The sequence below is a fragment of the Heliangelus exortis genome, chromosome 14 (genome assembly GCF_036169615.1).
Source record: "Heliangelus exortis chromosome 14, bHelExo1.hap1, whole genome shotgun sequence".
Classification (NCBI taxonomy): Eukaryota; Metazoa; Chordata; class Aves; order Apodiformes; family Trochilidae; genus Heliangelus; species Heliangelus exortis.
In genome coordinates this window covers 15,012,548-15,038,828 of record NC_092435.1, presented here as the reverse complement: position 1 = coordinate 15,038,828, position 26,281 = coordinate 15,012,548, and the positions used below count along the sequence as shown (strand labels likewise).

Here is a 26,281-nt window from a genome sequence, read left to right as displayed (position 1 = left end):
CTCCGGGGCTGCCCGTGGCACAGAGGCAGTCCAGGCTGGATTAGTTCCTGGTGTGTTATTGCTTCAGCTGTCTGGAGGACTGAGGAAGATTGCAGGGAAGATGTTGGACTTAAGCTTCCTGACTGAGGAGGAGTATGAGAAGCTGATGAAGGTTCTGCAGAGGGATGCTGAGCTGAAGAAGAAGGATGGGGATCGCATCAGGTGAGAGAGTGTGCAATAGCTGCCTCCCCTGGGAGGATTTTTTACTTCTTTTAGAGAGGAGAGAGTGTGTGTGTGTTTGTGTGTGTGTGTTTGTTGCTCAGATCCTGATGGATCTTTTCCTTGCACCTCCTGGTCCCTGTGTGTGTCACAAGAGATGCAGGCTGCATTAGTGCTATTCCCTCTTGCTCAGATCCTGATGGATCTTTTCCTTGTACCTCCTGCTTCCTCAGCCAAACTGCTGCCACTGCTGCCCTCTCTGCAGGATGGCAGGACTGAACTCTCCTTTTGAGTTAATCAGCAGCCCTTAGAGGCACACAGGGAAGTCATCCCTGGGGACAAAGATGCTGATTTCTTAGTGTCAGAAGTCTGAGCAGGACTCATGAAGCTGCTGCCTCATTTTCCTTGCTCAGTTGCACAGAAATCCTATAGAGTGTTTTTAAATGAGACTTTACATCCCCATCTCTCTGCTTTGTGACCTTCCAGTACTCTTTGAGTGGGTGTGTAGGCAGCACCCACCGTGCAGGCAGAGAGGGGCAGTGAGAGGCTGCATGATCTGCCAAAGGTTTGTGGGGAGCCGTGGCAGAGCCAGGAATCACTCTCACTTCAGCTTCATCGCCCATCCTGGAGCTCAGGTCTAGCTGGTGGGGATTGCTTGTTGCTGCTGTCACTTTTTAAATGCCAGCCATTAGACCATCTGGGTTGACAGTAAGCACAAGGCTCAGGAAGCTGGCACCAAGCTCTCCACAGCAAAAGATGAGTTGTTCAGGGAGCAGGGGTGGCACTGTGCCACTTTACCCCTCTTAAGGATGCGAGTCTTCCACTTGCTGTTGAGCCAAAAAAACCCAAAAGCATAAGCCCAGTGTAGGAGGGATGCTAAAGGGTGGCAGGGGGAGTGGGAAGCTCTGCAGCAGGACCCAGGGAGCCCACATGCCCCAGCCTCTGCTCAGGGGGGAGATGGGGAAGCAGAGCTGGTGGGGACACACAAAAAGCTTGGGCTTGAGGTGTGTTTATCTGCATGCCATTGTATGTGCCTTGAATTGAAATAAGCTTTCAGAATGGTTTTCTTGTCTCTTTTTGTCTCTCTTTTTTTCTGAAATACAGTAAATTTTCCACTCCGGAGTGGAGACTGGGGAAAAAGAGTGTTTGGATTATTTCAGATTTGGATTATTTCAGATTTGTTTCACTTCTGTTTGGAAGCTCTTTCACTCAAGGTTTTCACTTGGGAGTGTGAAGTGAGTTGGAGCCAAGTGCCCCTTCCTGTCCCTGTGGCTGTGTCAGTCAGACCTTCAGTGCAAATGTGGACATGTTTGGTTCCAACACAACCTGCCTGCTGGGGAAAATTAAGTCAGTGGCATTACACTGATCCAGTGTCAACAAGATTAAAATATCTTCCTACACCTCTTCTGGCCCAGCACCTTGAGACCCTCCCAGATGGCACCTGTGCAGCTCCCTCCCTCTCAGTCTGCTGGGCCCCCAGCAGTGCTTGCAGAGACTCCAGCCCAGTTATCCTGTACCTGCTCCCTTCTGGCTTTTAGGCAGCTGAATGTGACCCTTCAGGGCTCCATGATTTTGTGGGGGTTTGTTCCTTTCTTCCTGCTGAAAAGAGGACTGAGATGGGAAGTTTCCTGCATTGTGGTGGGGCAGTGCCAGGTGAAAGGCAGCTAATTCAGCCAGCCTTGTTGTAAAAACAAAATGACCAGTAGGAGGGTTAAAAGTACAGGCTAGCAGAGTGCCAAAAACCAGCCCTGGGTGTGCCCGAGGTAGTTAGAGTAGGAGAAGCTGTGCTGGGGAAGGAGAGCTAACTCTTTGAGTGCCAAAATCTGCATGGCAGGAGCAGGGAGAGGGAGCAGTGTCTAGGGAGACATTGTGAGGCCAGGTTGTTCCCTGGACTAACATAATTTATTTCCATGGCTTGCATCAGATTTGATCAAAAGGCTTTGCCATGTGTAAAGAGTTTAATAGAGAAATAAAACAGAGAAGTACAGCATCTGCAAACAGCCCCAGACCTTCCCAAACCCTCTGGGCTGTGAAGGAAATGGACAGGTCCCCTCTCCAGGTGACTCCAGCTTTGATTTGTAAAATTTGGAAGAGGTGAAGGCCTGTGTTTACAAGGTGCTATTCCCAGTTCAGATAAAGAATAAGTCAGTTTTAATGCTGTTTAGCCCTTGTGATATCAGAGAATAATCTCTGGATCCTTCTTTGTACCAGCCAGGTGAATCATATGGATGAATTTTCCAAAGGTAGCTCAGGGGAAGTGGAAACTGTGGAGATCTTTTTGATGAATTATGTTCTCATTGCCTTTCAGGCGAATGCAAGGCTCCATCAAGGATGAAAAGAAGAAGAAGTTTGTGACAGGTGAATGGTTTTCAGAAGTGAAGGCAAAAAGGTTTCAGGAAGACTTAGAGGGGCCAGATCTGCTTCGGGCATCGATTAGAAGGAAGAAGGGCAAACTAGAAAGTAAGTATGTTAGTTTGCATCTTAAGAAATTGATGGACCAGAAAAAAGTGGTCAAGTATGAGCATCTCCATGTACTGGGAGCCTCTTGGGGATCAGGCTTTGTGTTGTGATAAGGGGATTCTGAACTAAGCTTTCAGTAATAGGAAAAGAATACCTGATTATCAAACTCAGGGTGCAAATAGAAAATTATACTTTGTCAGAAGACCAAGGCAAATGTTGTTTAGCATCTGCGTGCAGTAAATGCCTTTTCCCCACTACAGCTTCTTTCTACCAAAATATCTGTCAGCAGTCACTAGTAAAATGTCTTGTCACAGAAGCAAGAAGGGAAGGGGATGATGTAGGGCAGTTTCTGGCATCAAACTGATACGTGTGGGTCAAATACCTCCCTCCAGCTCATGGAATTTGACAAAAACAGCCAGAGGCTGCCCTCACAGGACTATGGGTTGCTGGGCTCAGTCACATCTCTGCAAAAGGAGGGGCTGCCTTTCTTCTCCTGAGAAATATTTACCTATATGACAGGGCCTGTGCCTAGCTTTGTACATGGGAATAATTCCAAGGCACAATGTGGTCCTGAATGGTCCCTGGGCTCCTGTGCCATACAAGGAGTATGTCTGGGACCAGGTCCTAATTCAAGTAGATGTACTGTGTGTTGCTGACATGCAGGTGAGCTCTCATGGTGGTATGTAAAGCAGATCAAATCAAATTTGTCAGCTTAGGGCAGGGAACAGAAGAGATCAGCCCTGTGTGAAACAAGCAGGATTGTTCTTTGAATCCAAATGTAACCAGCCTGGAGCTGGCACTTTGTGCTGAGCATTTGTGCAAAGCAGAACTGGGGACAGACCAACCAACTGGGCAGCAGGACTGCAGCCCAGTCTCACACAACCTCTTGGATTATTTGTCACTCAGAAGCCTCAGACATGGCTGGTGAGTCCCTGGCCACTGCTGCTCTGGGAAACCATGGCTTTGATAGACAACTCTAAGCAAGGTCTGCCATGGTCCCTCATGTAAGGACCTTTTAATTGGCTCTGTTCTTCTGCAGTAAAGGCTACTGTGAGATAAAGATGTTATCTTCCATCTGTCCAAAACTCAAATGTCATCTCCAGCAGTTCAGAGCCCTCTTCCCTGGGCCTGGCTGCCCATTCAGCTGTTGGGTAGGAGCAGGATGGATCACTGCTATGTTTGGTGGGCTCTGTTGGCCAGGATCTCTTTATAACTTTAATTGCCTGGCTTTAGTGTACCCCTCTTAGTGCCACATTACTTACATGCATTCTCAAAGCTAAATGCTGGCTGGGGACTTCCCTAACCAAGAGCCTCATTTTCCTTTTGCTTTTTACTTATTCCTGACAGCTCTGGTCACTTAGCACAGATTCATGGGAGCCTCTGATGCAGAGCTAGCCCATCATATTTCATAGGAAGATGCTTTTATCCTTTGTATTAAAGATTCATGATGTCATAGAATTTACTATTTTATCAACTCTCCAGAATGCCAAAACATCTAAAACCTTTCCCAGCTTGGCAGAGTGCCTGGCCATTTCTGCAGAGCATGTTCTGCTGCTTTTTAAAAATGTTCATTTGTGCTTGCACCCTCTTTGCATCAAGAGTCAGACACTTCAACAGCCCCTCTGCTGCATCCCCACTCAGAAGAATATTCTGTCCCCTGCAGCCCAGCAATGAACTGAATTCATCTGCCTTTTGCCTTGCCAGAGGCATCAGCATCCTCAGCTTGCAGCCCATTTCAGTAGAGCAAAGTTTGGAGTAGTGTTTATTATAGATTGAACTTTTACTGCTGATGTGCACATATGAGATGTGGTCTCAGGTTATCACCTCAAATAATCATTCACATAGCAGTTATATGCAAGCTGTGTCTTTGCATGTACCTTACTTGACTAATGCTGTTTCAGAAGGAAGATCCAAATGTTACTAAATTACCGCAGTAACTATGTTTAGATTTAGCCCTCCTCATTACATTTGCAACTTTTTGTCTTCTTTTTCTTTCTCATTTTCTGTTCTCAGACTTATTTTGGTAAAGCATGGCTATAACATGACTTTATTCCTTCTTCTTGCTTTTTCCACTGCTGTTTTACAGCACTGGTTGAGGATCAAGATTCTGCAGCTAATATTTTCACCTTGCTGTTGCCTACTGTTTGCTCAGCCCCTGCAGTGGTTACTCTACAGATTTTCTTCTTTTGCACATGAAGGCAAACATTTCCCTCACTGACTTGCCACCTGGGAAGATCAGAGCCATTTACCTTCTGGCAGTTTTCAAGGTGATGAAGGGGTGTGTGTTCATTTAACCAAATCAGTACAACGAGTTCGTAACTCCAGGGCTGTTAATTCTGATTTAAGTCTTTTATGATGCTGTTAGGGAGAGAAATGAGAAAATTCCTGCATAGAAAAGCCCAGCTGAGATAATTGTTGGGATTCCCTTTGCCTGGTAAGTGGGATGAGGAGGGGTGGCAATTTGTGCCTGCGCAGGAAAATGCTCAGTGACTTTTTCTGGAAGAGGGTTTTAGCCTTCAGAAGGAAGGGCTGCATGGATCCCCAAGGATCTTTCCCCTTGGTGTTGATTATCATCTATTGATTGTAATAGAAAACACTAGTAACCTGTGGCTATGTAAATCTGTAAAATAGAAAATTACCCTATATTAAAGTACAGCCTGCAGAGCAGCACAGATTAATAAATCTGATAACTTCTTGAGTTTGTGTACAATGGATGAGAGCTGAAAATCCTCTAAGAGAGAGAACATTTCATCCATTTGCCATGGCAGGGCAGCCCTGATGGCACTGTTAGCTGTGCTCTCTGCAAGGGCTGAGTGACTTGGGTTTGGAGTGGTAAGAAATGAGTGAAGCAGCTGAAGTGTCAGGGCAGGGGTGGCTGTGTACAGACATAGATAAATACACGTGTGGGCAAGTTAAACTGGTCAGGCCACTACTAATTTCTGTTGAAATTTGCTTCTTATTTTGTCTTATCCTAAAGTTAGCAAAGGCATTTTGCTTCTCTTGATTATAGTGTTCTAATAACCTATTTGTTTGTGGTTGGAGAAGCCAGGTATAGCTGAGCCAGTGGCTGAGTACAAGACAGAAAATCACCTTTATCCTGGCCCAAACCAGGACATTGAGCCATTTGAAGGGCAGTGGCTGGGATGGGAGGCAGTGACCTCTGCCAGCTGGGAGGGAGGATTGTCTCTCTCTGTCTGAGGGGGAAGTGTCAGTGAAAAGCAAAGGTGACAAAATGGCTTTGGAAGTGAGGTGAGAGGCGAATGCAGTCTTTGGTTGTCAAGGTCTTTTCATCCATGATGGGCAGAGGGAAAACAAGGGAACTCTATTTGGTTCTTCTACTTCCAAAGCTGGTGGCTTCCTCCTCCCCCAGGTCTGGGGCAGAAGAGGAGGATGTGGCTCACTGTGTCAATAAATGCTCCTCAACGTGCCACCCCGTGCCAGCATGTGACATGGCCTGCATGTGCCACCAGCTGTGCAACTCCTTGTCTCTCCCCAAATGATCTTCAGTGAAGCTTTTTGCACATCTTCCTTTCTCCTGGCAAAACTCAGTCCCTCTCTCACAAACGTGGCTCCTTCCTGCATAACCAGACAGGAGTGAGTCCCTGACCTACCCCTGCTGCTGAAACCACAGGGCCACCCAGCTGCTACCATCTCATGCCTGTGCCAGAGGTGTGGTCCTCACACAGCCCTGAGCAGCTCCTGCTGTGGTTCTCTGCACCCAGGGCCAGGCATTGGGACAGGGAGGAGGAGTTGGGACTCCATGGGGATGGAGAAAGGGAATGAAGCTCCATCACTGGATGTCCTGGTTATCCTGGGTTGACTGTGCTGGTGGTGGATGGCACCACATGGGCAGCACCACTGTGACATTGATACCACAGGACTGATCTGCTCTGGGCCTTAGTGGTTTTCCAACCAGATAACAAGCAAAACTGTATTATTTAATGTCATCTATGAATCCTTTTAGCCTCTGGTTTTATTGTATTGTGTAATTAAATATATCCTAAAGAGATCTGGCAATTTTTTAGACAGTAGGTTGACTTTTTAAAATAGACCTAGCTGTGAGTGAATAAAAATCTTGTTGACCACACTGTTTTTTCATCACTGTTTGAGAGTTTAATCCTTTTGGTTTTGCAGGAGCTAGGAAGCCTGTTTGCCAGCAAAACATCTAATGCAACTTTATACCTTGGCAGGCTGCTCTAAAGGTTATGGTCTTCTATTGTTTTTTTTTTCTCTAGGGTCTTTGAGAGCTTAGAAGACATAGCTGAGTCTTGTGCCAGTAAAAATAACAGGGATCTCCTCATTAACTCTGTTGGCCTCCTCTTTGTTTGCCAAGATCGGATGACTGTGAGTCAAAACAGGAAAAGGCTGATTTTAAGTCCTGGTATGGATTAACTGTATTGACAGCCATGGCCATGTCCTGTGAAGGTTTCCAGTGGTGGGAGTTCTCCTGGAGTGAATCCTGACTTGCTGTGGCCTCTCGGATCCATGGAGTCCATCATCCATCTCCTGTTAAATCCCCAGGGTTTGGGCTGGTGGGACACATTTAACAAGCCTTTTCTTTCCCCAGACAATACACCCTGATTGTTACAAGTTCAAATAAATGTCATTCCTGCATTGTCCCTGTTATATTACAGATGAGACTGATGAGCACATCCGGATGGGTCTGGAAAGCAAAGCTGTCCCAAGTCCTGCCTGCCCCCAGAACACTGCTGGGATAGGAGAGGAGAGGTAACTGCTGCTGCTTCTCCAATGCTCTGCCTGCTGCTCTTCTTTCTAATGAAAACTGAACCCTACCCATTAAATCCTGGCCTTTAAGTGAGTGTATAAGTAATAGGTTATGAAGGATATTTAAAAAATCCTTGTTCCAGGAATTATCAGAATATCAATCCTCCCCTAATAACTAAGTGCTAATGTACTTATCCCAGAAAGCTCTTTTCCTGCATGATTTGATAAGGGGTCAGTAAAATGGAAGCTGTTTCTAACGTCAGGATATTCTGGTTAGTTTTTCAGAGTAATTATGGTTTTGTTTGTTTAATTTTTGCCATGGAGCAAACAAAATGAACTGTTTGAGGAAACTGCTCATTTCCTGCTGGTGCCAACCACTATGTCCAGTGCTCAGCACTCTCCATCAAGGCTTGGTAGGATTTCACGTTGTGCTGACTGAGCAGAAACACCCACTAAAAGCAAGTTAGTGACCTCACCCAGTACTCGTGGGCTATGGGAGAAGCTATTAAAATACTCACTTACTGTTGCTCCCATCTCATTTGCAATTTTTTGTTAAGGAGGAATTATTCTTCACAGTTAAATATTAAGTATGGGCCTTAACACTTCCAAACCCCTTGCAGCTCATCACTGGGTGTTGCTTAATAAAGGATCCAGAGTCAACAAGCATAAGATGCTCTTGCTTTACCTGCACAGCAATGGTTTTCTGGGGGTTGATTAAATCTTGAAAAGATTGCTTTGTTTTTCTCTTTCAATCCTAATCACAACACATTCTCATCTGAAATCACCAGCTTAACTGCTGTTCTCCATCTGGAGGCCAGCCACCACTAAACACTCCCAGAAATGGTTGAAACAGCTGAATAAACTGCCTGTGATATGTGTGTCTTCCATTTATTTACCAGGCAGATTGTAATTGACATATTCTAAGCATGAAGGTTTATATCCTATGCTATAATTTTTCCCTGTTGCTGTCAAAATCATTCTTGTAGTTACTAAATCCTCCATCAGTCTGGTTCTGCTTCTGACCTGAACTTGGTGGTGTGGCCTGTTTCTTCCTGGGCCATAGCATGGAAACACATTCCCCTCCTGCATGGCTCTTGGGCTCCTCTGGCACTGCTGCTTCCTGTGTTTTCCCTACAAACCCAGAAGGTGACACCCTTGTTTTTATTGAGCAGGTTCTGTACCAACTGCAGTGGGACACTTGTCCTTACTCCAAGTTCAGGCCATTTAACATGTTCCTCAGTCCTTCCAAGCAGTAAGAGAGAAAATAAATGAAGGCACCACCTCTGGGCAGCCTTATATTGGGCTGGGTCAGTAAATAAAAGTGGCAAAGTAGCTGGGAAGAACTGAGCAAATGTTGAAGGCTGCCTCTTCATCACTTTACCAGGCACATCACTACCATTTGTCTCCTGTCCCACAGATCCAGCACACCTGCTCTTGATGCCCCAGAGGAGCATGAAATCTTGCCAGAACCAAAGCAGAGACTTTTTGTCCCACTGTCTGCATCACACAAGGTAGTACAGGCACAGCCTCTGCACTTTGTTTCCTTTTTCCTTGGAACTTCATGCAGTCTCTTATCTACTGGTAGGGGCTCCACAGACTGCCTGCCCTGGTGTCTGTGCTCCAATAAAAGACATTTTTAAAGTCTTTCTAGTTTATATACACTGATAGTGTTTGTTTTCCATCCAGAGACCCAGTGAACATGATGCTTCTTCCTCAGAGAGTGACACTGGAGCAAGTCCATTCATGGCTGCAACAAACAGCTTGCATTTGTCTAGAAAAGGTAAGGATTTTGTTCAGTGAGCCATTGGTGGTTTTGTTAATCAACATGAAACAGCAAGAGACAAGATGCTATTTTCTGTGTGTACAAATAAAAAACAAAGAGTATTTCTTATCCTGACATGTAAGAATGGGCTGCCAATGTTTGTATGAATTATGCCTAAGGCAGCAGGGACCAAAAAAAGAATCCAATGGCTAAAACTTCTGGCTCTCAGTATTTTTTAATCTGAGTGCTTGGCTCACAACTCCTTAGCCCACAGATCCAAATTACCTTCTCTTTCCTGCCTCAAAGGCATAGTGTGGTTTTGGTTCCTAGCATATAGCCAGTTGGAAAGCTGTCATACTGAAAGCAAAGCTGCAAACAAATCCCCAGCTCATAGCAACAATTTAGTGGATTTTTTTCTGTGTCCTGTTGCAAAGAGAAGGGCTGAAGTTTTCAGGGCTTTCTTCAGATGGTGAGGGGCTTGCTAGAGCCTTAAGATGTGGAAGAATTATGAACATGTTCATGGTTTCTGGAAACTCCCCTGGCTTCTCTTTGAGAAGCTGCAGTCCAGACCTCCCAGGGATATGGGATGGGATTATGGTGGGACAGGCTATGAGCATTTGTTGTCATTGTAGGTCATGGACTGTCGCCATTGTCCACCAAGCTTTCAGAGGATGCTGTGCCTCAGCCCAGTGGGGCTGGAGGAGAAGCTGTTGAAGGGACCACAGCGGGAGCAAAAACTCCATCTGAAGAAACTTACACTCCCAGCAAGATACCAGTTAAGAGGAAACCAAGCAGAGCTTCCCCCAGATCTGAGCAGTCTGTGAAACACACGGGGCCAGCAGAGAACATCCTCACAAAGAAAGAGCTGCTAGCAAGCCCTAAATCCCTGGCTGAAGAGGGGGAGAGCAGCCAGGCTGGGAAGCAGAGTGCCAACTATACAATCTCATCAATGAGTAGCAAAGAGGAGGATATCGGCCTCGATCGTGAACACTTCCAGAACTTGAAGAACTTCTGGGAGAAAGGAGCAGACTCTGTGATGGTGGGAAATGTGCCAGAGGACCCCAGGTGGGTGGAGGCAGACACTCAGCAGCTCAAGCTGTGCCGCTCGCTCTCTGTGCAGTCTGGGCCAGGCCAGAGCAGTGATGAAAAACGTGGAGTCTCCACCAAAACAAGAACCCCCTACAAAAGGACAATAACCTTGTCTTCTAGCGAGGAAGAACCAAGCTATGCAACCACCACAAGGAAGGGCTTGGTTTCCAGCATTCCTAGATCCAAGAGCAAAAGCAGCCTGGTTCCAAGAACTAACTCTCTGGGTGAAAGTAATGGAAAGCTGCCATCCCCTGAGGAAGAGAAGGTGGCACAGTGCTGCTCCAAGAAATCCAGATTGCCTGTGCGAGCTCCTTCTGTCAAAATGGAGTCACCTCCTGAAGAAGTGTCTGGCAGCACATCTGAGCCAGGGACACCCACAAACGAGTTCGTGGCACTAGAACACCGCAAGCACACAGCCAAGTACCCAGCGAGCAGGGTGCAGATACTGATAGAGCCCGTGCTTACAGATGGTGAAAATGATGATGAGGAAGAGGCAGGAGCTGATCTGGGCACTCATGACAACATGGAAATAAGTGGAGAGCTACCTGAGGAAAAAACGTGTGAGTCCTCGGACAAGGCAGCACCTGGGGAACCAGCTGGAGGGAGAGGAGCTGTGCAGGGAATGGACTCGGCTGTTTACTCAGGTACTGAGGGCTGTAACTGCACCCTGTGAGATCCCAGTAGAGCCATTCCTAAGCCTGTTTACTTACCCAGCTCTTCTGCATCCTGCACGTTTCCTTCATTTGTCTGTTTATCCTGCATTGCAATTTGTGCAGTGTTAGCATGGGTGGAGTGTGTGTGGCAAACAGCTCTGGAAACAAATCTTGTGTAGCGTGGTGGGGGTGTAAAAAAGGAGGCAGTGCTGTGTTCCCTCACCTTCCCCCTTGCTCCCAGCCCTCCTGCCTTCCCTCCAAGCACCTCCGCCCTGTTTCTTTAGCACTACCTACAACAGAGCTGTTGTACTGTTTTATTTCACTCACTGGGAAGACTGCATTTTCTTCAAACGTAGGGCTGGAGGAATTTTCGTGGTGGTAGAGGTTAAGTCCAACAGAAATAACACATGAAGCAAAATGTTTAATAAACACACAGGCTGTTAGGTTGCCTTGGCATAGCAGCTGGCTCTCAGTGTTTAAATGACATTTTGTGTCTTTGGTGAATCCACAAGTGATTTTGGATATTAAACTGCAACCAAAGTGGACTGAACGAGGAGTCTGATCTTTCTGGGTTGTGATACCCCATTCTCACCTGTGATGGTGTCAATAGTAACATCACTTTATCTGCTCCTTCCCTGGGTTCAATGGGCTCTTGTAGTGACTGTTACTATGGGCAAGAGTTGTTAACTGTAAGTGATTTTACATATGGGCTCTGATTGTCCACAGCTCTGCTCTCTGCCAAGCAAAGGCCTAGGAGGAGAGAGCTTCTCCTTTTTCCAAATTTTCTGTCCTTCTGTACCTGGGTAAAACCTGTTTTAGAGGATTTTTCTATAGACTTTTAATAGGTTTTCCTTTTTAACTGGGTCATTTCTTGGCTTATTTCCTACCTCTGTAACATTACCGTGAAAATCCCGAGTTGCACTCCAGGTAAACATAAATATTTCTTTGATCATTCTTGTGTTTTTCAGGTATTTTGCCTTATTTTTACATTCATCCCAGGGGGACATTAGCACATGGCTGTGTTGCAGTGGGAGCTCTTTGCAAGTGCTGGCTTGGTTTAGGGCCTGGGTTAATCCTGTGTTTACACATCCCGTCAGAGTGAGACATAAGAGCACACTGATGGTTTGAAAGCAGCCCTGTTAATGTAACTGCAGAGAGCAAACAAGCCAGGAGAGGCACACACACACACACACACACACACACCCCATGCTTGTTGACACACTGCCCACTTGTGCTTATTTATTTACCATGTTGATTTGGCTTTTCATGTATTCCAGAGGAAGATGGGGAACGTTCTCCTGCTGCTCAGGCACTGGCCCGAGCAAATAGCATTAATCTTGCAAAGAGCATGGTGAATATTTACACAACCACGGAGAGTGAGTAACATCTTTATTTCTCCTTTTTGGTTTACATTCCCTGAAAGTAATATATTATGCCTGAGTTCTGCATCCCTGGTCCTTCTGTATGTGTACCAGGCAAGGAAGGTGACATATTGGTTTCATCATCAAATTAGAGAGCTTATGGTGCCTAAAATTAAATTCAGAGCCAGGAAATTGCAGCTAAATTGATGGTATGTTACTCAGTGTCTTCAGAAAACACACAAGAGTTTCAAAGGGTTGGCAAGAACCTAGTACCCATTTCTTCCCCCATGGAGAGCCAATGGGAGCTGCATGGCAGCTGGTGGCTTCATCAGAGGTGCCCATCCTTGTGTCCAGCTGGGCATCTCACCTCAGCCAGAGCAGACACCCTTTGCTGGATTGATCTCTCCAGTGACCCCCTGGGACATGCTTTGTGGTGGCAGTTTCTCCCCAGGAAACTAAATAGGTTCTACTAAGGAGAAGGCAACCAAGAAAGTAGCAGCAAAGCTCAAGAAGCCCATGGCCAAGAAACCTGTGCCACCAAGAAGCCCAAGAAAGCAGCCAAGGAGGGAGGCCTGAAGAAAGGCAGCAGCCTTTCTGTGGCCAAGAAAGCCATTCCAAGTCCCCAAAAGCTGAAAACTGGCAGGCCCAAGAAGACAGCTAAGAGCTGGTATGAAGGCAAAGTGGTAAGACCAGGGCTGCCAGGATGAGAAGACTGAGAAGGAAGGGTAAAGCTGCTTAGAGGAAATAGTTGAGCCCCTCTAAGTAATCCCAAGCCCTGGTTATGGGAGGCAGGAGGGTCCCCTTGAGGGCTGTTTTGGGGGCAGGCTGAGGTGTGGGACGTGCTGCATCACCTGGTGACAGTGCCCACCCTACCTCATCATATGGGGCATATGTGGCTCCAAGCATCAGGTCCCACGTGTGCTGCTGTTCAGTGGTGAGGCCTTCACAGCCAGCCATGAGTTTAACCTCCCCTTTTTGAAGTTTAGTTAGAGCCACAAAATTCATCCTCAGAAACCCTCCTCTACAGCACTGCACTTATTTGTCTGCAGTGTCACAGGCAGTCTGTGGGGTTGGCCAGATTTAGTGCTGGGCTCAGGTTTGGAAATAAAAGCAGTGAGTATCAGAGGAATGGTAAATAATATATAAAAGGTGAAGCTTATAAAAGGAACATGCCAAAAGAAGCTCTTGGGCATTTTGAGCAGTGAAGAATGTATCATCATGGCTAACATTCTAAGCACGTGTGCATATATACATGCATGCTTATGCATATGAATATTCAAAAAACCAAGTTATTCTGGGATGAAAATAGTCATTTTCAAGGGAGTTACTGAGTAAAGATAGGACAAAAATGTTCTATTTGAACACTTAAGCAGTCCAATAAACATCTTTCTAAGTTGATACCAAGCTTTCTGGCTTTCTTCACCTAGATATCCACCTCTTTGTCTACCAGTTATTTGAGAGTTGTATGCAATGGTCAAACTGTAGCTATAAGTATTTTACAGCTTTTTTGTAGAGGGCAATGTGCCATGAGATGAAACTTTGAGCATGTTTGGTTTCTTTGATAAGGAGGCAGATCGAGATGGTTTTAGTCTAAATCTACACAGAGAAAGTGTTGCAAACAAGATACACATCATTAGGCTAATAATAAGTAAATTAAATAAGCCATGAGAGGGAGTTTGTACACTCCCACACATTGACTGAAAACACACTGAAAACAGCTTTAAGATGTTAGGCAGCTGCTTTTGTCTTGGGGAGGGTCAGGTTCAATGGCAGACAACAGAGGTGTGGGGCAAATGGGTGGTTCTCTGGTGCCTCCCACAAACTTTTCCTCTTGTGCCCTTAAACAAAAACGTGATTTTCTTATATTTTCCTGACTCCTGCAAGATACCTTGATGCCTTTTGTCTGTTTGCACCTACAGCATACAGTAAACCTCATTTGATACCCCATCAGTTTCTTGAACCTGAAAGAATCAAAGAGCTGAGCCGATCCTCTCCTCTCCTGTTGTCTGAGGTAGGGCAGGTGCCAGAAATGGCTGGAATAATGCTCCCAGCATCCCCTGAATGGCAGTTGCTTTCATGACTATGTTTCTCCTGGCCACCAGCACTACCTGCTCTAGAACATACCTTGATTATGTTCAAAATAAATGAGAAAACCCAGAAGAAAAAAAGCCCCCCCCCTATATAACTCAGACCAACCCTTCTCTCCTGGAGGAGTTGTAGTGTTTCCCCTCTGTCTTGATGCTATTCCATGCCTTTCCCCAGAGCCCAGGCAGCTCTGTTTGGAGGCAGTTAATGATGACGTTTGCTGCTGGTCAGAGGGAATGCCTCTGGGGAGACTCCCTGCTCCCTCCTCCACCCTCCCAACCTCACCGCTGCTTAACGGGGCTCGGCTGAGCTCTTGGTTTTTCTCTGTCGCCTCGGAAAAAAAAAACCCTGGTGCAGCAGAGCTGAAAGATGCTTCTTGTTTTCTGAGCAGACTGAATCAGACACAGCTTCAGAAATCAGCTTCCAGTTTCACAAGCACAAAAAGACTCCCAGCACTGGCAGCCACTCGTCTGACATGGCATCTGTCTCCTCGGTAGGTATTCACCACCCGCGCTGCGTTAATAGAGGGTTTGGCAGTCAGATGGGGTGAGGCTGCCTTTGGGCTGATGCTGCTGAGGAGGCCTTCTGAATATCCTCTTTCTGCACAGCAGATGATTAAAAGAAGGGTGATGGTTAATGAATCACTTGCCTTCAAGGAATGTCCCCAGGTACCATCTCAAATTATGACACAGGGAGTTAGATAAGTTCGCAGTGAGCTCCCACGTGTGGGTGCTGTGAAGCTGTCAGCGTGCAGGAGAGGAGGGGGGAGCCTTTTCTAGGTGGGGGGATGTGAGGTGCACAGTTGTTAAGTGACACTTTTGTGGTCCAGGTCAAGAGAGCTGGGACTGCAGATGGGTGCCCTCTGCCAGCTCGTCCTTCACTTGATCAGCAAATTGGAGGAAACTCAAGAGTTGGACAGCAAAAGTGTGGTTTAGGGCTTCAATTTCTAAGCAAAGCTGACAAGAGCTGAGTGTGTTTAGTTGAGCATTTTTAAAATGCTCCTTAGAGAGAGGGGGGGCTCGGGGGATGTGTGTGCTTAAAGGTGCTTGAATTTGCTGTATCATTGTTCTAGGTTTCTCCAAGGTGTATATGTGAGATTTAAAGACTAGGAAGGCTGCTAGGGAGGGCTCATGAATCTAGATAAATATGTTATAAAAAGCCTTGCACTTCAAGGCACATGAGTCCTTTTCCTAGTCTGGAAAGTCTGAGAGCCAGAAATGAGCCTTTTGTGTCCACATTACACAAGTATTCTTGAAAACCTCTCTCAGGATTCTCAGCTACAGTAAGTGAGCATCCTGATGGGATGGTAAATGCAGCTCCAAGGACTGAGAGATGTTCTGTGGGTTATTACAGAATGAAGTTCAGAGCCAAAGGCAGTAAGGGAAGAACTGGGTTAATTAAGAAAGTTGTTTTGATAAATTTCCATAACTGGACCATGAAAAGGTGCCAAGAGGGTTAATTATTTGCTTTGTAAACAGCATTAGCTTTTATGATGTCCCATCAGGAACCACGAGTGATGAGTGCAATAGAAAATTTTCTCATCTTTCTGGAGCTGTGTTTTGTTTCTGCTTCATCTCTTTCTGCCAGTGAAAGAAAAAGCCTTGAAAAAAGAACCCCAAGGCCTGTGGGCAAATTTATTTCTAAGAAAGCAAATGACTCTTGGGTGCCTGGCTCCCAATTTATACCTGTAGAAATGTCATTTTGCTGTGCCTCTGTGGTGGGACAGTGACTCTTCAGGACAGGGCTTTTATCTATTTCTGCTCCATACAGCTCTGTGCTCATCGTGACAACCAACAAGATGGTTACAGTTCCCCCCATATTTGTAGTTTGACATGGTTCTTACTAGCCTATTTTTAAAACTAATTGATAATATGATAATTATGTTCATAATTATGATAATAATGATTGTATCTACCAGAAATAATAAGTTCATGTACAGATAGTTCATGTTCTCTCAATATATTTCTTAGTGGTGAGGCTGGGTCAGGATAGATGTTTGTACTGTAAGCACAGGGAAAGGGAAGAGACTTGTGTGCCCCCTCCTGAGGAATATTTGACTGTTTTCCAAAGTCCTGGGATTTAGGGGAGAAATCTTCTGCATTTTTTGAGCCTTCAGAAGAATAGTGCTTTGAAGTTCTGGTCTTAGGATCCTTGTGAAACCTGGGTACCCCAACCCTTTGAGCACAGCTGCAGATGTGTGCCAGCTCTGTGTCAAGGACACCACACAGATTATTGCTCTGGGAATCCACTTTTCAGACTGTCATCTTTGTCCAGAAATCAAGTCAGGAGGATGCCACTGTCATTGGCACTGACTTTGCTCTTCCATCTGGCAGGTGAGTGGCAGTGTGCTCAGTGTCTACAGTGGTGATTTTGGGAGTGTGGATGCCCAAGGGACTGTGGAGTTTGCTCTGGATTATGATGAGAAGAACCGGGAGTTCCAAGTTCATGTGTCCCAGTGCAAGGACTTGGCTGTTGTGGATGAGAAGAAAGGGAGATCTGACCCGTGAGTGATGCTTTGGTGACTTGTGACCTCTACACTGCTCAGTTTTGTGTTACGGAGGATTTTTTTCCCTAATATTTTCTCCATCATGGTTTCTGTCTTCTTTTGGACTTCTGATGCATGCTCTGAGACTTTCCTACCTGATGGTTCTGGAACCATTGGTGTTAGTAAATAATGCTGCCACAAACTTAAATTTGAACAGATTGGCTATGAAGAGTTTCTCTTATCACTGGAGTAGGTTCTCTGGGTTCTTCTTCCCCCGTGGGGAAAACACTGTGGTAATAACTCAGTGATGCAGACACCTATCTATATGACAAGAAAGTTGGCAAAGGGCTGTTAGGTAGTTTGAAAGATGATAAAAAGGAGCTTGGATTTGAACCCTGAGAGACAGAGGCTTAAAGGCATTCCACTTCTTCCTTCCTTTCTAATTATTATTCTCTTGTAATAATCAAGGTGGGCATTTCAAGGCCTTGCTGGCTCCCCATGCTGCCTAGATGCATGCCTATTCTGAATGTTGGTGGCATCTACCTGCCTCTAGTGAGATTTATAACTTCACATGCAAGCCAAGGCAGTATCCTAGCAGGTCTCTTAATTAGTTTTGCCTTCAAAGAGCCAACTCAGAGTCTTTTGCTCTCATGTCACTGTTTAGAAGTGTTGCTTATTAGAGGTTGGTGATACAGAACAGTGTCCAGGTGAAGTTTTTATTTTCTAGGTATGTTAAAACTTACCTGCTCCCAGATAAAGCTAGAATGGGTAAGAGGAAAACTTCAGTGAAGAAGAGGACAGTGAATCCCATTTACAATGAAGTGCTACGGGTAAGAACAAGTACATGCTCTGAAAACTTCTGTTGCAGCAGACACCTGTGGCAAGTCAGGTGAGGTGTTGCTTTCTTGGCCAGGCTTCTCCTGCCTCCTGCCAGCACCACACTGATCTTCCCTTGTTTGTGAGGGCAGAGATGTTAAAGGTTTCTCTGCACCCCAGCAATCTGTGGATGAGGTAGGGACCTGCAGCCTGCACTGCCTTCAGCCAGCATGAGGGGTGGTCTTCTTCCCTCCCCTGGCTTGCAGTCACAAGTCATGGGACTGGTGATCAAAGTCTTGGTTATGTGATGGTACTCATCAAGTCCTTGAGGAGTATTTAACAATGCCCACAGCTGTGTTAATAATCCTTGAAAGAATATTGGTTTTGCCCTGTGATGAAGGGAGTGCTGGTTTTCCCTGTGCTCAGCAGAAAAACTTTGTCAGGGTAGTAGTATTGCTGCAGGACAAAAAAAAAAAAATATGTTCAGAGTGGGGCCAGTCTGTTAGTGCTTGTGTGGAGCAGGTGTGAACATCTCAGAGCTTATTGAGGCTTCTGAGTAGTTTATTTCTGATTGTGAAAGAAACAGAAGGAAAATTCGAACAACCTGACTTTTCTTTCTTCCTCTAGTATAAAATAGAGAAAATGGTCTTGCTGATCCAAAAATTAAATCTCTCTGTTTGGCACAATGACCCACTGGGACGTAACAGTTTCTTGGGAGAGATTGAAATAGACTTGGCCAGCTGGGACTGGAGCAACAGGAGACTCAACTGGTACCCGCTGAAGCCCCGAGTAAGTATCTCAGCTTCAGTCCTGCTTCCTGGCCCAACCCAGAAGTCTTTAGGGGTGGCCTAAGTCCTCCCTGACTCCTCTGAGACCTTTGGGTGTTGTGGTGGAGCAGAGCAGCCTGAGTTGTACCTGGGGAGGTGCAATGAAACACCCACAAGCCCTGGACGCATTAGCGCAGTAATCAGCACTCTGTACACATGGCCTCCTGAGGTCTCATTTGGTGACTGATCTGTAGGGACACTTTCATAGATCAGTGATTCTGATCTGATACTAATCAACAGGAACTCTGACATGGCAGACACCTCTCTCTGCTCACAAAGAGACCCTACTTTAAGAATAAACAGCAGAGTACGAGGTGATGCAGTTGAATGTGCCTTGAGAGGTAATGTTCAGGTAAATGAGAGGTAATGGGGTAAATGTTCAGGTGCCACTTTCTGTAAATCCTGTACAGCTTCCTGCATGCTTCTGGGCTCAGAGGTCTGAGCTGAGATCCCTTTTCAGAAAATAAAGGACATTTGTCTTTCAGAACTAAGGTGCTTAATTCTATCCAGCTGGACATATCTGGAAGGGCAGCCTTGCTCTGAACCCTCAGGCTTCTGGTTCGTAGGGACTGAGTTTGAGAACAAGGCCACAAAGAAAGATGCTGCTTGAGAATGGGCTGCCCCAGCCATGTAAAATCAATTTGTTCATTTGTGCCCCTCCAAAGCTGTTTGCTTTGCTGTGTTTACAGAACCCATCATTTAATCAATCCTAACTCTTTCTGTTTCAGAGCCTTTCTGCTGTTAACGGTGTGGATCATCGAGGAGTGATGAATTTGTCTATTAAGTATGTCCCTCCAGGAAGCCTAGGTAAAGTGTGTTCCATGCATTAAGAAGTTATTGCCTGCATGCAGCTTGCAATGCCTCAGCTGTTTAAGGGCTGGTTGAAGAGTACTCTCCTTAGAGCAAGATCCTGGAGAGCAGCACAGGGTGCTCTGTAGCACTCTCTGCAGCCTGCAACTGATTTTCACCTCTGGATTTATTGGGACGGTGCTGGGGAGAGAGGAAGGGCTCAACACTCATTTTGTTGGCTGTTGTAAGGGCTGGCATGACAGTTTTTCTTTTCTCCTAAATGGCAGGTCCCAAAAATCCTCCCTCTGGTGAAGTTCACATTTGGGTCAAAGATGTGAAGGATCTGCTACAGCTGCGTCCTTCTGGAGTTGACTCCTTTGTGAAGTGGTGAGTGTGAGAGCGTGGCCTTGGCTTGGATCCTGGGTCTGGGCAGCCACAAAGCAGTGTGTTTCCTTCTCTCTTCTCAGCCTCACCTGGCTGTGCTTCCATTCTGTACAGCCCATGTCTTGCTTTAGGCTCTCTAGGAAAGAATTGCCCTTGTTAGTCCTGTGTGGCCAAATTAGGAAAATCCTTGTGATGCAGCTCTTGGTCGCTCACTGTCTGTCACACACTCAGGTGAGTGAAAAGAATACCAGGGCCCTGCACCTCAACCCAGTGTGTTCACATGAAGGTGTGAATTTTGTCTTGGAATAGGCTTGCATGCAAAGTTTGGGAATTTGTTAGACTTGCCACACAGAGGGTTAGATCCTGCTTGGATCTTCTCCGGAATTTAATACGTGTGCCTTTTCTGCAGCCTACAACATCAGTTCTCCTGTAGTATGGGAAAAGGTACAGTAAATGTTCCAGAAAATTTAAAAACTTTTAAGGGGATGCTAAGATTTCTTTCAGTGCTTTGAAGTGCTCAGCATGTCTTTTCTATATTTTAAATCCTTATAGAGTTCTCCTGCAGAAAGTAGGAGACCTGCAGAAGTAGCTGACCATTTTGAAGTGGCCTCTTAGGGCATTTCATCTAAGTGATGAAAATATATGAAAAAGAAATATGTGAAAGGAATGTCCATTTTTCAGTGTAAAATGTCAGTATGAAAAAAACTTAAGCCCAAAGCAGGAATTGGTAAGCAAGTATCCTCTTTCTAAAAGTGTTTGCTTTTAAAATGGATTTTCTTGAAGAAAAATCAAGTTCATCCAGGTACTATGGACATTTCACATTAAAGCTACAGAAATTTCTTGTGTTGAGTCCCAATTTCTTCTTTCTTCAGAAATTAGGCTTCTTTAGACTGAGGAACTTCAGAGCAAGAATTCTGTACTTCATGCTGTATTTTTTCTCCTCTCAAAGCTATGTGCTGCCAGACACCAGTAAGAAGAGTTACCAAAAGACCCGAGTGATAAAAAGAGACATAAACCCTGTTTTCAATCACACCATTGTGTATGATGGCTTTCACACAGAGGATCTAAAGGATGCTTGTGTTGAACTGACGGTGTGGGATCATGAAAAACTTACCAACCATTTCCTTGGAGGAATCAGGCTGGGCCTTGGGACAGGTGAGTGATTTCCTTTACATCAGATGAATTCTGTAACCACATTGCTGGGGTGTTGAGAACCTGGCCCAGGTTGCCTGGGGAGGTTGTGGCTGCCCCATCCCTGGAAGTGTTCAAGGCCAGGTTGGATGGGGCTTGGAGCAGCCTGGTCCAGTGGGAGGTGTCCCTGCCCATGCAAGTGGGTTGGAACTGGATGAGCTTTAAGGTCTCTTCCAACCCACACCACTCTGGGATTCCATGATTTTCCTGTTTTGGAGAAACCAGGGAAGGGGAGTCTCACCAATTAGTGAGGGTCTTGATACTTGCACTGTGTCTGGGATGGAGGAGGCCCTGGTACTGTGGTAGCAACCCTCTACTCCCACATTTTCTGCCAACATCAGCTCTGAGGTCTGGGAAAACTCAAGAATCTCCTTGGGCTGATCAGAGCTTTCCTGCTGTTACAGGAAAACAAACTGCAATACAACAAAAATACAAATGATGTTGCTGCTCTTCCCAGGGAAGAGTGCTCAGAGCTGAAAGCAATTTGAATGTCATGTGGGACAGCACCACCTGGTGACTCTGTCCACTCTGTCCATCTCCTCCCTTGAAATGTTTTAGTAGCAGGAATAACTTGATATTTGAAAATCAGGGCATACTGCAGTAGCTGATCTGGTAGGTAATCAGTAGTGAGTGTACACCTGCTGGAATTAAATCACAAATTGGAAGAAAAGAGTTGTCTGGGTGTATACTGAGGTGTTCTTATTTTTTTGTTGTTTTTATTTAGACCATGTAATGCTGAAAGACTTCATCAGAGGTGCTGTTTGCTCCACTGGGAGGCAGTCACTGTCTCTGGGAGTTGTTGGCTTGAGGTTCCAGTTCAGAGAAGGACTTAGACCAGAGCTTAGCTGGGGCTGGTTTACTTCAGTTGGGTTTCACATCCTTGAAGTCAGGAAAATTCCAGTATTTTTAAGCCTAAGTACTAGAGAGCAGATGGGAGCAGCACCCATTGTCCATCTGTCTGTCATGGAGGTTTATCCCTCTCCAAACATCCTGTCCTAGCTCTCAGTGCACCCCATACCTAGGCTTGAACAGGCAGCATGTTCATCTTCATAGTTTTGTAAGTGGCTCTAAACCATTTATTGTTAAGCAAGAGGGCATCTGAGAGATGAAGGACAACCAGAAGATTTCAGCATGTAGCAATAAGGAGTAACTGTTCCTTGAGGATATCAGGGCAAGGCTGGTAGCAGCAGCAAGGTTGGCTTTGCAGATGCAGCCGTGTGTGTTGGCTTTGCTCCTGTATTTTCTGCTTTCAATCTCTAACATGTCACCAGGAGGGTTGTGAACTAATCAGTGGGAAGTGACAACAAGGGCAAGCTTGTAAGCAAAATGTAAAAATATCAAGCCCAAGATAAGCTGTGATCCCTATTTAGACTTTTATCTCACTGCCAAGTAGTTGGCACGTGAAGATCTGCTTGAAGAATTGACTTAGAATTAATGTCCACACTTTTCTGCTGTCATATGTTTGATTCCTATACAAATGAAGTGTGGAGCAAGAGAACTTTGTCAGATGCTCCAGGAAAATCCTTTAAAGGAAAAAAGCAAGCCTTTTAGACCTTCTTCACTATTTAAAGAGATCCAGAAAGGGCTTGAACCCCATATTGTTTTCCTTGGCAGGTTATGTTTAGGGTTCTTGCACTCTGAGCCTATTACATGCACCTTCTTCTGCACTCTGGTGTGAGATGGAGGTCATTAGGAGAAGAGGAGTTGTTTAGGGTGCACCTTGCTGAGGGGAAGTCAGCACCTTTTATGTTAAGCAACCTGCAAGAGTCGCATCCCTTTGAGCTCCTGCAAAGGGAGTAGAAATTCTGTGTTATCTCCCATGTTGTAGCTGTCTTCTACTTTTCCAGGTCTGAGCTATGGCATCTCTGTGGACTGGATGGACTCCACCCAGGAGGAGGTGGCCTTTTGGCAGGAGATGATGTCAGCTGCCAATGAGTGGATTGAGGGACTGCTGCCCCTGCGCTCACTGGCAGGCAGGAAAAAACTGAAGTAACCTCTTCTTTGTGCCACAGAAAGGCTGAATATGTCCCTTAGGACTTGGGAAACTTCCTGCACCGAGGTGACTGAGAGCAACCCTGGGGCTGGCAAGTGTCAGGTTAAAAAGGCAATTGATGGACAGCACTTTGGAGATGCTTAATGTTAATTAATTCCCTGACAGAGGACATGGAAGTTGCCAAACTGATGTTATACTTGATTTTGACCTAGAAGAAACTTCATTTGCCTTTTTATTTCATCGTTTATATTCAGTATCTTTGAATTCCAGGAGCTCTGGGAACACTGGCAGAAGGAAAAGGAGATAGAGATATTTTTATTTTTTTACTATTTTCTTGTGCCATTTGTTTTGGGTTTTTTCTGTGCAGAGCTGCAGTTGAGCTAAAGCAGCAGCATGGTGTTATTCATGTTCCCCTGCAAGTGGTACACTTTGTTCTTGGTGTAGAATTGCTCCAAGTCACCAGCAGCACAGTCTGAGACCAGGAGCTTTGCATTTGTCCCTGCTGATAACACATCTCTAATGTGAGGAAAAATGAGATCCAAGGTGAATCTGAGGAAAGAGGGAACTATTTGAAGCAGAAAAGGAAGCAACCTGAGGAGTATAACAATGAGGAATTCATTATATTCATTTATTTCTGCTTAAATATGAAAGAAAGGAGTGACAGTCCTGCTGCTGGAGGGATTTGGCAATGAGGGGCTGTTTCCCTACATTTCCCACAGGCTTCCTCAGTGACCTCAGGCAAATTCCTCTGTGACAGGACAGTCTCAGTGCAATACAAACTGAAGTGTTTGCCCAAATGTAAAATACAGTTCCAGGCCTGATCACACCATTGAAATGCCACATGTGCAGAACATTTCAGTGTGAAATAATGATGTAGGAAACAGTCTGGCATTAGCCTGGCACAACAGGTCAGGGAAGAAAGGTCAAAAAGCACACTGGAAGATGGGAGATGTTGCAAGCTGGCAGGAGAGGTAAGTGGGGAGTGAATGAATGCAAAGTGAGGGGTCTTCTTCACATGCCTGGGGGTATCTCCTGCCTCTCCCCTTCTGGTCTTCCTTTCTAGTCATCCTTCCTTTCTAGTCAACCTATCAGTGAGTTGTCTCTGGCTGGAATTTCCTTTTTATCAGTAACTTGCAAGAACTTTGCATCTGTCACGTTGAGCGTGGCAGAGGGGGCGTCGTGAATTCATTTTTGAAATGCAGCTTTGTAATTTCTATTTTGGATGCACATGTTGTGATTAAATGGAATGCTTTTTCTTTAGTTGTCAACGGGTCTCCTTGGGCCTATTTTTAGCATGGTCTGAGCAATGGAAAAGCAAGCAGAAGAGGTGTGAAATTTTATCATGTCAGAATGAACCAATTTTGCCAAAGGGCAAATGAAATGTCAGGGAGGAATATTTTTTGTAGCTATCCTGCCCTAGATTTTGGCTCTGTGAATGTTGCTATATTCTTCTTTAATGTATTGATTTTATTTAACTCAAGCTCAGCATAAATTTTCAGCTTAGGGAAGGTGGTTGTAAATAAATGAGTGACAAAATGTACACTTAACTTCATGAAAAAGTCTTGTTATTTTAGGACATTTGGGAAATAATCAGCAGTTTTCATGCTGGGGAAAAAATAAAGAAAGGAAATGGTATTGCAATTGGAAGAAGGTAATGTTTGGATATGTACCAGTCGTAGCACTGAAAGCACTGAGGGAGAGGCCATCAAGCAGCAGAATTAAATCATGACTGTCTAATGAAGGACCTGAAACATGGAACATGTCAGCCCCAGGGAATTCCCACTGTGGATGGGAAAGTGAATGGTAACACTGGGGGCTTTGGCTTGGGCAGGTCCAGGTCTCTTCCTGGAGGGTTCAGCTGACTTTTCTCCATCACAAAAACAGTGTCATCTGCCTCCTCGTCCTCACCTCCAGCATCAGCACGTGTGGTTGTGACCATGTTGCCAAATCTGCTGTTTGCGTCACTGGAGCTGGAAATCTTTGAGTTGGTGTCTCAGAAAATTATCATCTTTGTCATTGGTGGTGACAGCAAAAGGGGGAAAAGGTTGTCAGCAGGCTGGTTTCTTCCCAGCCCAGTTGCTTTTATGAACTTGGCCCAGGACGTTGAGATTCCAGTGAGGATTTTTGCTAATCTTTTGGTGGCTTGTTTATGGAAATTAAGCCCTGATTAGCTTAAGAAGATTTCTTTGGTATTTAATAGTTTATCAGAATAAAAGATTACACTGCCCAACCACACACACAGATGTAACACAGCTGTATCTGAGGCAGTAAAAGTTGCTGTGCTGCAGCTGTTTCACTTACTGTGCAGGAAACATTTGATCAGAACAAGATTTCAGTCACTTTTATTGTTGCTGGCACATGGAGAAGTGGAGGAGCTTGTGAGTACACAGCTAAGCAGCCTTTTTCTATGTGCCTTATGATGCTGAGATTCGTTGTCTGTGAATGGGACATGTAACAGAGACTCAGGCCTGGAGGCACATGCTGGTTATTACATGAGTTGGGTAATAATTGGTTAAAAAAAACCCCAAAAACCAGACAGTTTCCTGATTGTATTTCCTAGTTGATTGTAGAATGAGTTAAGCAAAGTTCCATAAGAAGGAAAGACTTCATGCCTGTAGTAAATGTGGTTTGTGTCCCTTGTGTCCCTGAATATGAACCTTGGCATCTATGGTGGAGCTGAGCAACTGCTTTCCATGCTTCCTGTGAGTTCATGCCTTACTGAGGTTCTCAGGAACCTTAGAAGCAAAAAAAAAACAAACCACAAAATACAAAATCAGGAGAGAAGGCAAGAGTCTAGAAAGTGTTTCTACCCAGTCAGGCAATTTTAATCTCTGGCCTATGTCCACTCAAAACTGTTCATATTACAGGTATCAGAAACTACTGAAAATAGTTTTAGAAGCTCACTAAAGGAGAGAAAGGAAGAATTGTTGACTCTTGGACAAACCCCAGTGAATGAGTGTCTCAGAGGAGATGGAAAAGAAATGGTTGAATTAATTATCCATAACTGAATATTTGCTCAGCTTTATCCATCACCAAAACAGGAAAGAAAAATCAACTCCTATGGAGATTTGGGGAAATTATGCTGGCTAAATAAACCTGTGTAATAACGTGATCTATTGGAAGAGAATTGCTGTATTTTTCACAGGCTTGTTAAATTTTGTCAAAAAATGTACCAAAACCTGAATAAATTAATGCACTTTGGTTCCTGATGACTAAGAATGTGGATATTCAGCAGCAGGTTGGGTTGGTTGCTGTTTTGTACTTCTATCATTCATGGCTTAATCCTTTTTCTTTTCCACATGTTTACTTTCCACCCTTCAGGTATCCTGGTCTCCTGCTGTTATTGTTAAAACAGATGCCTGGGAGGAGATGCTCCCCCTGAGTGCTGTCACAGAGGTTGTTGGGAGACTCTGGGAGGCTCATCATGCCAAAATATATTTGCACAGATGCTGTATGGTAAGTG

The 26,281-nt window shown here is 45.1% G+C and overlaps 1 protein-coding gene across 2 annotated transcripts; it reads left to right on the top strand.

Moving 5' to 3' along the window:
- The first annotated feature begins 89 nt into the window (after positions 1-89).
- On the top strand, positions 90-24,365 carry LOC139802361 (synaptotagmin-like protein 2). 2 transcript variants are annotated; one of them, XM_071757486.1, is made up of 16 exons: positions 90-201; positions 2,507-2,658; positions 7,293-7,386; positions 8,801-8,894; positions 9,070-9,163; positions 9,778-10,878; positions 12,165-12,263; positions 14,168-14,259; positions 14,725-14,826; positions 16,667-16,836; positions 17,546-17,648; positions 18,262-18,423; positions 19,190-19,268; positions 19,538-19,637; positions 20,584-20,789; positions 22,673-24,365. In XM_071757486.1, exons 1-16 carry the CDS (start codon positions 101-103, stop codon positions 22,816-22,818), a joined length of 2,895 nt encoding a protein of 964 aa, XP_071613587.1. In that variant the 5' UTR covers positions 90-100; the 3' UTR covers positions 22,819-24,365. The 2 variants fall into 2 exon arrangements, with proteins under 2 accessions (XP_071613587.1, XP_071613588.1); XM_071757487.1 differs by lacking the exon at positions 12,165-12,263.
- Positions 24,366-26,281: the final 1,916 nt, after the last annotated feature.